Source organism: Macrosteles quadrilineatus, unplaced genomic scaffold, assembly GCF_028750875.1.
Source record: "Macrosteles quadrilineatus isolate MER2022 unplaced genomic scaffold, UCM_ALF_1.0 Scaffold_2__2_contigs__length_208266976, whole genome shotgun sequence".
Lineage (NCBI taxonomy): Eukaryota > Metazoa > Arthropoda > Insecta > Hemiptera > Cicadellidae > Macrosteles > Macrosteles quadrilineatus.
Window position 1 is genome coordinate 61615091 of NW_026542595.1, and position 15530 is coordinate 61630620.

The 15530-nt window shown below is 33.7% G+C and overlaps 1 protein-coding gene across 1 annotated transcript; it reads left to right on the forward strand.

The window, feature by feature from the left end:
- The first annotated feature begins 3317 nt into the window (after positions 1 to 3317).
- LOC128984296 (uncharacterized) lies at positions 3318 to 8874 on the forward strand. Its single transcript, XM_054403602.1, has 3 exons — positions 3318 to 3939; positions 6542 to 7156; positions 8617 to 8874. Exons 1-3 carry the CDS (start codon positions 3556 to 3558, stop codon positions 8872 to 8874), a joined length of 1257 nt encoding a protein of 418 aa, XP_054259577.1. The 5' UTR covers positions 3318 to 3555.
- Positions 8875 to 15530: the final 6656 nt, after the last annotated feature.

Below are 15530 nucleotides of genomic sequence, written 5' to 3' on the forward strand. Positions count from 1 at the left end.
GAAAGTTTAGTTTGTTCCCACTGCAATGGTCTATATAAGAGAAATGAACTCTCAACTCATCTACAATATTGTAAAGTATGTAAAATTGCTAAAGAGCAAATTTTGAGTTCTCAAAAACAAGTTTAAGTACTTGCCATCAAGCAACATGAATACACCTAAACCATAATTTAGATGAAATAACAGCTGTCAATTTGACCCTCTAATTTTGAGAATGGGAGTTCATTTTCATAAAAGTCGTCAACACCCTAGTGAGAGGAATGATGTTAGTAGGGAATTGAGAGATTTAGGAACTCTTCTCCTAACCTTAAAGATCTTGATAACACTATTACACAACTAGTTGATGTGTTTACTCCATTAAAGATTGATTTGATTGTAAAAGCAGTAGAAGTCATGGAGGAAGTATGATAAAAATACTGTGCTTTTTTGACAATATTAGCAGCTTTACATCCAAGGAATTCCAAAAATGATGAAAGAGTCTTTAACTATGTACCCTATGAATGTCAGTTGAATATGACTGACATTACGAATCCCATAGAAATATCTGATTGAAATAAATTTGAAAGACAAAAATATATAAGTGGGGTTGAAGATGGGAAATTCATACATCCCTTGAATAACCAACCAACTAAATAGTAATACTCACATTGATTTATTATTATTACAACAAGGTCATAAATCACATTATTGTTTAATTAGTGACTTTGATAAGTTAATGCTGTGGTCTACAAAAAAGAACCATAAGAAGCAATTTTTCAAGTTATGTTTACAACATATTTACACTAATAATTAATTGGAACGTCACACAATACATTGTAAAAACTTTGATGCCCAACGAGTGGAAATGTCTAAACAAGATTCATTACAATTTAAAAATTATAAATATCAACTTAAAGCCCCAATTGTTATTTATGCAGATTTGAATGTTTTATAAACTCTACCAACCATACTCCATTTGAATTTGCATTTGTTGTAGTGAAGGATTCTAAAATTATTTTTGAAGAATTGTACAGTGGCGCAAACTTTATGGATGTGTTATTCGAAAGATTATTTGAGAGTTATGACTTCATTAAAAGTCAAATAGCTATATATATTCCCCTTGTAATGACTTCAGAGCAAGAGGCATCTTTCCAAACCTCAACACATTGTCACATTTGCGAAAAGTCCCTACATTTAATAATGGGAGATAGGGTGAGAGATCATTGCCATATAAAAGGCCGATTCCGTAGAGCTGCCCACAATGATTGTAATTGAAACTATAAAGTAACAAAGAAAATTTCAATATTCATTCATAAATTGAAGAATTATGATGGACATTTAATAATGTAACACTAGTGTTAGCCGAATATAGAAAATGCTGTACTAAATTCGTGATAAAAGATTATCATATTTATAGTTTTCCTAATTATTACGCACTGTGGATATTTTATAGATCCAGAACTGCCCTTTGAAGCTAAGAAGAATTTTAAAGGTAGGCGACGAAACTACTGCACATTCTTTGAAAAACTGGTTACAAACTTTAGTCGCCATATTAAAATGTCTCATTCAGACACTGAAGAAGGAAAGGCTCTTTTAGCTATAACAACCAGCACAAATGACCACAAAATAAAGAAATTAAAAACAAAATTACAAATTCTCTAAGGAAAATATTCAACAACATCTGGAATATTCAAGTAATTAAAAGCAACAGCTTAGGTAATGTTTGTTCAGATGAAATGTTAATTATAAAATATTATTGGACATTTTTAAAGACACGTCCGTGGAGCTGCCCTCAATGATTGTAATTTAAACTATAAAGTAACAAAGAAAATTCCAATATTCTTTCATAAATTGAAAAATTATGATGGACATTTAATAATGCAACACTAGTGTTAGCCGCATATAGAAAATACTGTATTAAATTCATGTTAAAAGATTATTTTATTTATATTTTTCCTAATTCTTATGCACTGTGGATATTTTATATTTCCAGAACTGCCTTTTGAAGCTGAGAAGAAATTTAAAGGTATGCGACGAAACTACTGTGCTTTCTTTGAGAAACTAATTACAAACTTTAGTTGCTATATTAAAATGTCTCATTCAAACACTAAAGAAAGTAAGGCCCTTTTAGCTATAACAACCAGTACAAATGCCCCCAAATCAAAGAAATTTAAAAAACAATAAATTACTAATTCTCTAAGAAAAAGATTCAACAAAATCTGGAATATTCAAGTAATTAAAAGCAACAGTTTAGGTAATGTTTGTTCAGATGAACTCATACCAGTCAAAAGAAGGCGAGTTGCGCAGGTTCAGTTTGACAGTTTAGGTTGTTCCCACTGCAATTAACAACCTCTATAAGAGAGGTCTTTATAAGATCTCTATAAAGTCTCTATAAGGTCTCCATAAGAGAAATAGACATATCTACAATATTGTGAAGTATACAAAGTTGCTAAAGAGCAAATTTTGAGTTCTCAAAAACAAGTTAAAGTACGTGCCATAAATACATATAAACCACATTTTAGATGAAACAACAGCTTAACTACGAAATGAAGTTATCAACACATAACACGGTATCAACAACTGTTCAATCTGACCCTCTAATTTTGAAAATAGGAGTTCATTTTCATAAAAGTCGTCGCAACTCTAGTGAGAGGAATTATTTTAGTGGAGAATTGAGAGATTTGGGAACTTTTCTCCTAATTTTTAAAGATCTTGATAACACTATTAAAAACTAGAGGATGTGTTTACTCCATTAAAGTTTTATTTGATTGTAAAAGCAAAGAGAAGTCATGGGGAAGTATGGTAAAAATGCTGTGCTTTCTTTGAAAAGCTGGTGACAAACTTTAGTCGCCATATATAATGTCCAATTCAGACACTGAAGAAGAAAAGGCCCTTTTAGCTATAAAAACCAAAACAAATTACCCCATATTAAAGAAATTAAAAGAAAAACAAATTACTAATATTCTAAGGAAAACGCTCAACAATATCTGGAATATTCAAGTAATTAAAAACAAGACCTTAGGTAATGTTTGTTCAGATGAACTCATACCAGTCAAAAGGAGGCGAGATGCACAGGTTCCATTTTACAGTTTAGTTTGTTCCCACTGTAATGGTCTATATGAGAGAAATAGACTCTCAACTCATCTACAATATTGCGAAGTATATAGAGTTGCTAATGTGCAATTTTTTATTTCTAAACAACAAGACAAAGTACGTTCCATAAAAAAACATGGGATACACCTAAACCACAATTTAGACGAAACAACATCTAAACTGAAGGTGCCCATACACGTACCGCCAAGCCTGTCAGTTCTGCCTGAACAGTCCGCCGGAGACCGGCGGCCGTAGCGTGTGTGGGGTCCGGCTGGACTGTCAGTTAAGACTGTACCGGCGGCCGGTGATCGAATGGAAACTCATCAGTTCAACCGGCTTGCCGGAAGCTGTTTCAGTCAAAACTGAACGTGTATGGGGAGCGGCGTCCGACCACCGGCCGAACTTCATTTGTATTTCCGAGTTGTTGCTAGTAGTTGTGAATTGTTTCTGTGATTATTTGTGAGTTGTTGTTTTGTGATTGTGAAAATGTCACGTGAAAAAGAGAACCAATGCTTAGAGGAATTTATTAGTGTGTATCAAAGTGAGAAATGCTTGTGGAAAGTAAAATCAGCAGATTATCATGATAGAATGAAGAAGGAAGCAGCTTACGGACGGTTAATTGAAGTGTGGAAGCAGGTAGATCCAAATTGTAATAAATCTACTGTGTTGAAGAAAATAAACAATTTGAGAAGTAGTTACCGGAAAGAGTTGAAAAAGGTTAGGGAAGCAACAAAGTCAGGTGCTTCAGCCGAAGATGTGTACTTGCCAAAACTGTGGTACTACAATCTCCTGCATTTCTTGGACGACCAGGAAACTCCCCGCCAGTCAAGGAGTAACTTGAGCGAAGATGAACAAGTTGGGAACAATGAGGTAACAACAACATGTAATTTATGTATTTTATTTATTTGCAAAATCAATACCACATCATTACCATTCGAAAAGCAACAGTTATATTTAAAGTTACTAAAATAATGAAAAAAATGCAAAACTATTCATTCCAATGTCAATGAATAAAGTTTCTCTGCCACGGGACACTACATTCATTAACAAAATAATCAAATCAATACCACATCATTACCATTCGAAAAGCAACAGTTATATTTAAAGTTACTAAAATAATGCAACAAATGCAAAACTATTCATTCCAATGTCAATGAATGAAGTTTCTCTGCCACGGGACACTACCTTCATTAACAAAATAATCAATGAATTTTTCTCGAACCCTTATTGCGGCAGTCATGGTGCTTCCACGTGCTCTTTGTTGTAAACCGTACATGTTCTCATGTTCACAATTGTAACCTACATTTGTGATACCAGCTTCCCTGTCATCGATGTCAAAGCATTCTGTAGGGGCATACGTTTTCGGAACAGTGTTGACCAAAAAATTGTGCAATACACAGCATGCCATTACAACAGATTCAATTTTTGTAGGATTCATATTTATAAAAGTATGAAATATTCTGAACCTGGCACTCAATATTCCAAACGCATTTTCTACTATGTGCCTTGCTCGTGATACACGATAGTTGTACACCTTTCTATTGTCATCAGTTAAACTTGCCAATCTAAATGGTTTAATCATATCGACGCGTAACTGAAATGCATCATCCGCAACAAATACGTAAGGTAAAGCTGTAGATGTGTCTTTGACAATTTCTTCAGGAGGTATATTTAATGTACCGTGTTGCAGTTTGTCATAAAATAAAGTGTTCTGAATAACACCACCATCGGACACTCTACCATTTGTTCCAAAATCACACATGATGAACCTATAATTTCCATCAACGATTGCCATCAACACCATGCTATGGTGTCCTTTGTAGTTGAAGAACTCCGAACCACAGTCTGGGGGAGGGATGATGGTAATGTGTTTCCCATCAACTGCACCGAGGCAGTGTGGGAAATTCCAACGCTGCTCAAATTGTTTTGCTATGGATTTCCATTCTTCCTCTGTTCTTGGAAACTGAAAACGAAGAAGAGTTTTAATTCTTATTAAAATTATATTATTATTATATTATTATATAATTATATTATTATGATTATTATATATAATATATTATACAGGGTGAGTTTTAATTGTCCCCCCCCCCAACTTTTTTCTACATTTTTTCAAATATCAATCCCAGACCACTTCCACACATTGTTGGGTAGTAAGTACTTCATTTTGACAAGGTAATCATTTCCGGCCGCCATCTTGGATCCGCCATATTGGATGCAAAATTTTTTTTTCAAATGTAAAGGTGGGGTTGTGACCCATTATTTCGAACTACATTTTTACCCTGATTACAATGCCGCAAACCATTTTCAAAAATCTTGGTTCATTCTAAAGTTACGAGGGCTTTTTAAAACATTATTTTTAGCCCATTTTAACATTGTGCATTTACAAACTAAGACCATAATCCCAAAATAGTGCTAGATAATGATAAGTATACACTACTAGTAATTGTCCACCTATTTTCACTTGATTATGACTGATGTATTTTTTTCGGCCGCCATCTTGGATCCGCCATTTTTAAATGTGATAAATTATTTTAAATATGAACGGGGTGTTGTGACCCATCATTTTGAACTACTTTTTTAAGCTAAACTCAATGCCGCAATCCATTTTTTGTTATCAAGTTTATTTATGAAATATTGAAATTTTTTTTGTTAAAAATGTCAATATTTCAAAATCAAAAAATGAAAATGAAAAACGGATTATGGAATTAAGTTCAGCTTAAAAAAGTAGTTCGAAATGATGGGTCACAACACCCCGTTCATATTTAAAATAATTTATCACATTTAAAAATGGCGGATCCAAGATGGCGGCCGAAAAAAATACATCAGTCATAATCAAGTGAAAATAGGTGGACAATTACTAGTAGTGTATACTTATCATTATCTAGCACTATTTTGGGATTATGGTCTTAGTTTGTAAATGCACAATGTTAAAATGGGCTAAAAATAATGTTTTAAAAAGCCCTCGTAACTTTAGAATGAACCAAGATTTTTGAAAATGGTTTGCGGCATTGTAATCAGGGTAAAAATGTAGTTCGAAATAATGGGTCACAACCCCACCTTTACATTTGAAAAAAAAATTTTGCATCCAATATGGCGGATCCAAGATGGCGGCCGGAAATGAAGACCTTGTCAAAATGAAGTACTTACTACCCAACAATGTTTGGAAGTGGTCTGGGATTGATATTTGAAAAAATGTAGAAAAAAGTTGGGGAGGGGGACAATTAAAACTCACCCTGTATAATATAATATTATATATTATAATATAATGTAACTAATTATAATATATATAATTATAATATATATTATAATTATAATAATATTATTAAAATGTATAATAATATTATAACTTATTATAATATATATATAATAGAATATTATATATATTATATATAATAATTATATAATTATATTATTATTTTATTAGACTATTTTACTTAAAATTAGGGAATTACATCCCGTATTTTTTTTTCAGAATGAGGAATCCACGCCGAGCGTAGATGTGCATGATGACAGTATGCGGATTGCTCCTAGCGAAGACATCGAAGTGCACGACATCGAAAGTACTGCTTTACCCGCATCATCTAATAGCAATGTAAATCGCTCTAAAGTATCATCGAGACCAAAACCAGCAGATAATGTTACATTGACACATGAAGTTTTAACTACCGTTCAAAATCATTTTAAGACACCAAAAAACCCTGATGATCGCTTTGATGCTTTTGGAAAAACGATTGCACTCAAATTGAGGGAATTGCCAAACGATCAACGCCGGTGGGCAGAAAAGTTTATAAATGATGTTTTGTTTGAAGCAGAGGGTGGTAATTTAGGCAGTAATTTTGCGTTGGTTAACCAAAGACCATATGAATACCAACAATACCAGTCCTTTTCACCACGACAGTTTCCTCCGATGCGTAATATTTCTACAACCAATTATTCCCCATCTACATCCATTAGTTCGCAGCACGGAAATTCCACCCCATACCAATCACCACAATCCTACCAAAACGTAACCCCTCCACCCAACTCACAGGTTTACGTTGACTTGAATGCGTCACAATCACAAGACCAGCGTACTACAAATGAACTTGTAACTTTCCTCTCAGAATACAATGATGTTTCTTAAATTATTACAACAAGTTATTGTCAACAAGTTACAAGTCAACAAGTTATAAATTAGTACAGTATTGTGCTTTAATTTCGGAAGTTTGATAACCATTGAATTATGTGTTACATTTACAGAGTGTCCATACAATATGTAGACTTATAGAATATGTGGTAAATTTGTTTAATCGCTCAACATAAACCTTTTTTTTATACTGTATTAACTATGTGTTGTGTTTGTGTGCAGACATGAAATAAAATTCTCTCTTTTTAATATGCTCATATATATTATTTCTCTTACCTTCAAGTGATCCTTTTGGAGAACTTGGTAGATCGCCTCACAGGTTTCTGGTATAATTTTTCCTAGTGCTTGTGGGGATATGACTGTTGAATACTTTAGGTCCTCTAAACTCCTCCCAGTAGCTAAGAATCTAAGTGTAGCGGTTAGACGTTCGTGAGGAGATATGGCATTCCTCATCACAGTGTTTTCCCTCTCAATCAATGGAGCAACCAGTGACAAAAGAACTAGGTACGTATTTTCGTCCATTCTTAAGTAATTATGCCAGTCTTTTGGAGTCACCTTTAACTCTTTTAATAAATTTATGTGAGAATACGTGTCCCTCTTCATCAACCAGCTTTTCGACCAACACTCACGTTTTTTTCGCCGTTTTTTGGTAGGAACTACTGCTAGTAATAAACCTAAAACTGCGTAATCATCGTCATCACTAGACATTTTGAACTATAAATAATCTTTAGAAAATAAATAACTACACAAAAAAACTTGCAAATCTTTTTAAACTACTAAAAACTAAACGCACGAAGAAATCAATGTGTTTTGAAGCGCTCGCCGGACAGAATTGAACTGAACGTGTATGGGGTAGTCAGTCCAACAGTCCGCCGGTCTCCGGCGGACTGTTCAGGCAGAACTGACAGGCTTGCCGGTACGTGTATGGGCACCTTGAGAAATTAAGTTATCAACACATAACACGGTCAAATTGAACAGCTGTTGATAATTTGACCCTCTAATTTTGAAAATGGGACTCCATTTTCATAAAAGTCGTCGCCACTCTAGTGTGAGGAATTATGTTAGTAGGGAAATTATGAGTTATTTCTGAAGAGTTGTACAGTGGCGTAAACTTTATGGATGTGTTTTTCGAAAGATTATTTGAGACTTATGACTTCAAACTTCATGGATGTGTTTGTCGAAAGATTATTTTAGCTCGTGACTTTATTAAAAGTCAAATGGCAATATTGAATTCCCCTTGTGATGACTCCAGAGCAAGAGGCATCTTTCCAAAACTCAACACAGGACATGGAGCAGTACAAGAGGTAGACAATATACATAGGCAAATTGAAGGCTCTCAATATATCGGAATATTAGTCTCCCATTATTATGCAAAGAATTCCTCTGAATGTTAAAGAGATAATCTCTTCAATATTATTCAGATGTCCAACCAAGACTTCTTCGATTTTGAAGACTCCAGCAATGATTTGGCATTCAAGCGTATTCCATTTGCCAAAGTGAGTTGCATCACCTTTACTCAGGTGTTTGGTAAAGTGGAATATGCTGAAATACATGGTGGTGATAAGGTTACTACTACAAATATCAAATTAGATACTCCTAAAGAAACACTAAATGAGCGTAAGCGAGGAAAAGGAGTGCCAAAATGTTCCGAAAACACAACTAACCAAACACTTAGCTAAAAGACACCAAAAAGGATTAAAAAAATACTAAAACTTAGCACACTTAAGATGAAGAACTTGTTACTTGTTGAAGAGCTTGATGAAAACAAGTTAACCTGTTTTCCTGTGACACTTTTTACCAAGCAATGATTTTTTTGGGATTCATAGGAAAAACCAAAACTCATAATAAGTTTGTTGGTAACTACCAAAATGAAGTTTAATTATAAATTTTTCATTTTTTATTACAATACTAATAAGGTTTTCTTCCTTTTTTCTATGTTAGTAAACAAAGGGACCATGTAATGATTCATGAATAAATGTTTTTTAAACAACTTTATATGTTTTATTAATTAATAATCCCCTATCACATTATTTTTTTCAATCAAGGCTATATCAAAACTTTAATTTAATATAGTTGTAACCGGCAAATAGAACGGTATTGTTATAAATTAAAGAAATACTTAAGATCAATACGAGCTGGTGGCCCGTCCAACGTACGGGAATCGAGTTTCAACTAAAACGGAATAATTCAGAAGATCTAGTTTATACGCATAGACACAAATTTGGGCAGTTTTAATGGGGAAGGTCGACTTATAAACAAATGTAACGTGACCACCTATTTATTCCATTCGAATATTATAGACCTAATATATGGCGATATGTATTTTAAATCCGATAATTTTGCCATAAAACAGCATTTGTGTCGATTTGAAAAATCTTGAAGTGAGATTGGTGACCGATTCACACTGGTTTTGAGTAGAGTAGCTACATGCCACCTCCAATTACATTACGTACTTACCGTACCTTATCTTACCTCCGTGACCACTGAAACTTTTAAGAGGATCTCTTCTATCACCTGCCTCTTCAAAATTTAGATCCCAGTCTGAGGATGCATTTCATAACTTGATATTTCCCGTCTATCGTGTGGTACTCCTTGGAATACACTTTTTAAAAGTTTATGTACAGCCTGTCCATCCAAGCTTTACCTACTTCTGGAAAGCATCCCTATAATTTGGGTGTTAACACATTTCTCTAAGCTCTCTGTTCTTTTTTATTTCGACCTCCAGGCCGTTATCTTGAACTTGTCTGTATATTTTCTCTGCACTTTATTATCTAACCCAGCATTAAGGTTTTTCGATTCTTTGGTCAGTGCCCAAGTTTCTGAATCATCAGTACTATACGGGGATAGTTGGTATGGTATGAGTCGACTTTGGTTTCTGCTGCAGTTTATTTGACAGTTTTATAGAGACCTACTACACCGATTGACGCTTCTATTACTAACCAAAATTTTAGTATGCCGACATACTCACATTCAAACATACAGAAAAAGAAGTATCAACACGTAAACCACTTATATCTTAAACAATTAAGCGATTGACTGCTGAAAAAATATTTTCCAAATATGAGTTGAAATTTGCAATGCATAAAGTAATAATTACACGGATTGCATTTACGACAAATCTTGAGTAAACGCCAGTGTTTGAGATGTTTAGTTCAAAATAACACATTTCCTGATAACGCAGATCCTTCACGGTAGGGGAAAACTACCAACATTTTAAAGTTAAATAGTATGTAAGCAAACACCAACGAACAATATTTTTGTAAACAATCAACTCGTAACATAAACATTTCAATGACAGTTATAAACCAGCTGTTAGTTAAACCAGCATTGAAAATACTTTAAATTGCTAGCATCGGCTGCTAGACTTTTTAAAAATTAAAACTTAATTTCTAAAAACTGAAACCCTAAACTAAAATTATGGCTTCGACATTCCCTGGTTCTCAAAATTATCTTTCTTTCAACACAAAAATCATGAAAATCCGTCACGTGGTTGATTCAGAATCGTGAAATAAAAAACCCTGTTTCGTTTTAATATTATAGATGGGTCTATCTGGCAAATAGAACGTTATTGTTCTAAATTATAAAAATACTTAAGATCAATATGGTTATTTTTATGTATAGTTAATTAATTATACCTCAATTAAGTCTAAAATGACTTTGATTAGTCATATTGAAATTCAGAAATGTCTACTAGAGACAGCTGAAGTTGGGTTCCAGATTCCAGGAACCAATCAGCAAGCGATGTCAGATTTCAGTCATCCATAGGCAATGGACGTGAAAGCAAATAAACATCAAAATTGATGAGTCCGTCCACAATAATTTAAGAACAATAAATATGGTTATATCTGGCAGTTGAAATCTCTTTACATTATTTAAAAAAGGTTGGAAGTGCAATGTAGTTGTAACTGCATATTAATACGTTTGTTATCTTAAATTAATAAATTATCGCTATCAAAGTAGTATTAAAATTTGTTTCTACAATAAATATTCATTCAGAAAAAGTATTACACCTATACCCCTTTTTACACCTAACCCCCCAGAACTGGCACTAGCAGATACCATGCAAAGCAACTAGATGTGGTGCAAAAGCTACTGGACCAATCATAAGAAGGTGAACAAGAAGTCAATCTCAATATCAATGTGGTTGATTTCTGTAATTTCTACAGCAACCACATATTTGTAGACCATATTTCCAGTTAACTTAACTGACAAAACTTGAAATGGGTTATCAATAGCCACTACCAACCCTACAAACTAAATCTTTTAAACTGCTGGACACTCTTTCTTAATCTTAGTCTAGCCAATGGTTAAATAATATGATTTTGTTTTTTCTTAATTTCAATTTAAACTAACTACCAACGGTACAGAATTTCCCCTCCTTAACTTGAAATTACATAAACAAAATTATACACTCTTTCTCAAAATTAATTTTACACTAGTGTACCTGTTGCTCGAATTCGAGCAATTGCAAAGCATTACAGGCGTTATTTTAAAACGAATAACAGTCATAATTTCCGATGACTTTTTAAGAGTCGACTCAAAGATTATGGAAATACTCAAAGATGTACACAGCAGTTAGATATAATCAAAATTGTTTGTAAATATCTTATCTTTTTTGAAAAGCTGACCTTATTTGTAGCGTTTTCTACAAATTTTCCCCACTCATAGCCGCATTATGTTGTCTATAATGTCTATAAATGAAAAAAAAACATTATTTCTATTTCTTCTACTGTACTTGGTTGTGTTCTATGACTTTCCTGTTTCCATTGTTTGCAAATCGGCTCTTTCAATTATTGCTCAAGAAATGTAGCACAGTGTTAATTCAGTTTTATTTTTACTATATCAAACCGTCCAGTATTTCTCACTTTTTTCCATTGTAATTTTAAAAATTACACCAACCAAGTATCGTCTACTACAGATGCAATACGCCAAAGAATATCGTCTACGTGCAATCTCCAAGAAGTGGTAAAAAAGGCAGAAACCAACCCATACAGTTAACTCCATAAGAAATAATTTTAAGAGTTACTGTGATATTAGGATTTTCCACTAATTTGGTAATAGAACATTACATTGCAAAACATGGCACGATTCAGAAGAAAATCAATTTTAAAATCAGAAAAAAATACATTGCAAATACTTCATTTTGACAAATTTAGTAAATCACAATTTAAATATTAACAGCTGTTTCATTCAAAAGTAGTGCAAATGTATGCATATGGTCTTAATGTAAACAAACCTGAAGAGGGAACTTTAAAGGCCTCTGGGGCAGAGCCCCGAGGAAATTTACCTTGTTTCTCTTTTGATGGCTCATCTACAGACTAAGACCTTTCATTAGAGACCCCTACCAAGTTTCTACGCGAAGCCGTTCTCTGTAATTAGCTGTGACAAAACCCCGTTTTCCTCCATAAGAATAACATGGGATGGGAATTTAAAGGCCACTGGGGCAGAGCTCCAAGGGAATTTACCACGTTTCTCTTTTGATGGCTCATCTACAGACCAAGACATTTCTTTAGAGACCCCTACCGAGTTTCTACACCCAGCTGTTCTCTAAAATTAGCTGTCACAAAGAAAACCAGTTTCAAATTAATATATAGATTTCCTTTTAAAACAACAACTCTACAAAAGAATAAACAAACCTTTCAAAACAAATCATAAAACCCTATCTCCGTTTGACATTTCAACTAGCGCTACCTATCAACAAATTCTACAAACACTAACTCCTAGTTCAAATAGCCTCCACATGTTTACAGCACCTTACAGAACCCTCTACTCAAAACAACAACTTCTATTTACACAATTTTTCATTTTGAAGCATTTCATTTTCCTAAGACAATTCAAATATTATCAATCCTATTTACAAAAATTATACCTTAAAATAAAACCTTTCTTTAAAACCCCCAATTACTTAAGCGATCTTAAACAAGCCTATTTAATTCTCATTTGAACTCTTCACATCCGCTCACAGTTCACTGACCCCTCCCAACATCAACTTCAGACAAACAAACTTTCACTTCTGCAGTTTTGTTTAGTTATGTCGTTTGCGTATGCTGTGTTTTTCTTTAGTTTTCCCTTAATTTATTTATCCCAGTGTGTTATATTCCCTGTTTTTATGTTCCCTCGTGTGTTTCGTGTGAAGTGTTTTGTGTTCTGTGTTATTTTCCCTGTTTACAAGTGCAAAATTAATCAAAATGTTATTGTGCGTCCTTTAGTAAAAATCCCACTCATACACTACGTTCAGACTCCATTTTAGATTCATACAGATTCATACTACCTTTTGCTTCCACAAATACTCACACATTCACCAATACATACACATTTATACACTCTCTTTACTAAAAACACTTTAAAACTTTGAAAAATTCTTAAGAACCTAAAACAACTCCCACAGTAGTAATTTACAAAACTTCAAATTCCCTCTTAGCTTGCTAAAATCCCTTAACTAATTAATAATTCAACTAAACAAATCTAACTTCTACTTTACAGACATTTCATAAAGACCAATTTAGCTTCAGTCTACGTAGTCTTCCATTTAATTCCATTTTTCATATTTCCTCTTCCATCAATACATTGGTTACTTTTGGTCCTCTTCACTACTTAACTCTTCTTTAAGTCAATTATATGAATTTTCTTCACGTCTTCTAACTTGCTAGGATTTTGTACTAGTACAGTTGAATCACTCAGAAAATAGCGTATTACATAAGGTCCAACGTATCTAGGTGCTAACTTCTTGCTGAATTTATTTGCTGCATTACTTAAATAATGTGTCTTGATGTATACTTCCATATTCAACTTAAATGGATGGTTTCTCCGAGGATAGCTATATCTCTCCCTCCTTTGATTTCTGGCGATACTCCTCCTGACGTTATTAATGGCTTTTTCCAAACTCTCCCTCCTTTGATCAGGAGTTAACTTCTCCGAAATAATGTCATTAACATTCCATAAGTTTGTCAGTGCATTGTTGCAAGGATGGGCAAACATTAAATTAAAAGCAGTTGATTTAGTCGAACTATTTACAGCAGTATTGAAACTTGTGGCAATCAGTCCCAGATTTGAATCCCATTTATCATGTTGATTACCATAAAAACTCCGTAAAGCATTATTAGTCTCCCTCAAATATCGTTCTGACAAATTTCCGTTTGCTCTATACGCAGCTAGCTTTCTGTGTTCCACATAGTTATTGAACATGAATTTCTTAAATTCCTTGGATGTAAAATAACTGGCATTATCAGACACAAGTATTCGGGGTACTGAGAAACTATCAAAAATTATCTTCAATTTTTCTATGATAAATTTTGTCTTGCAATCCTTCAAAGGGTACAACCATACAAAACGGGTAAATGCATCGACTACTATTAAAATGTACTGATTGAGTTTATTTGATCGGGGAAACGGTCCAGCTAGGTCAATAAACATAGTGTTTAGAGCTTGAGTCACAGGAACAGATATCAATCGACCTTCAAACTTACGTTGTTCCGACTTAGACATCAGACAGATCTTACATTCACGGACTCTACCTTTTACGAATTCATTTAAGTCAGGATGGTGAAAACTTTCATTTACTTTACTTTGAGTCCTAAAAATTCCCATATGACCACCAATTAATGAGTTGTGATAGAATGCGAATATTACACTAAACAGTTTCTTGAACAAATAAATCTTCTTTTTGAACAATAAAACTTCATTTTTCAGGGTATAATTTTCATTATTAGTCTTATTCTTGATGCTTTCAATGATTTTCTTACACTCTTCATCGCTCTCTTGATGTACTTTAATGTCCTTAAGATCCAATGGTATTTCATTTAACACATTACAAAAATAGACTTCATTGTTGATATTGCTTAACAGATTTGTCTCGTCAATTTGCGTCTCACTCTCTTTGTCTCCACTAAACATACGTGATAACGCATCGGCTATTATATTCTCCGAACCTTTTACATGTTCAACTGTGAATGGAAGACTAAACCACCTTTCAAACCATCTAGACAATCTTCCCCGGCTTTTTCGAGATTTGAGCATGAAACTAAGACCTTGACAATCAGTAACTAATTTAAAACTTCTTACTTCCAAGAATTGATGCCATTTCTCTACACACAATATTACACTGTAAGCTTCCTTTTCGTAAGTGCTATAACGCATCTCAGTAGGTGTGAATTTCTTCGAATAGTAAGCAATAGGCATTAAATTCCCCTCCTCATTTCTTTGCAATAAAACACCAGCAGCTGCTAGGTCGCTTGCGTCGGTATGCAATTCAAATTCTTTAGAAAAATCGGCCATTTGTAGTATAGGCGGATTTGCTATCTTACTCTTTAAGGTTTCAAACGCATTTTGACACTCC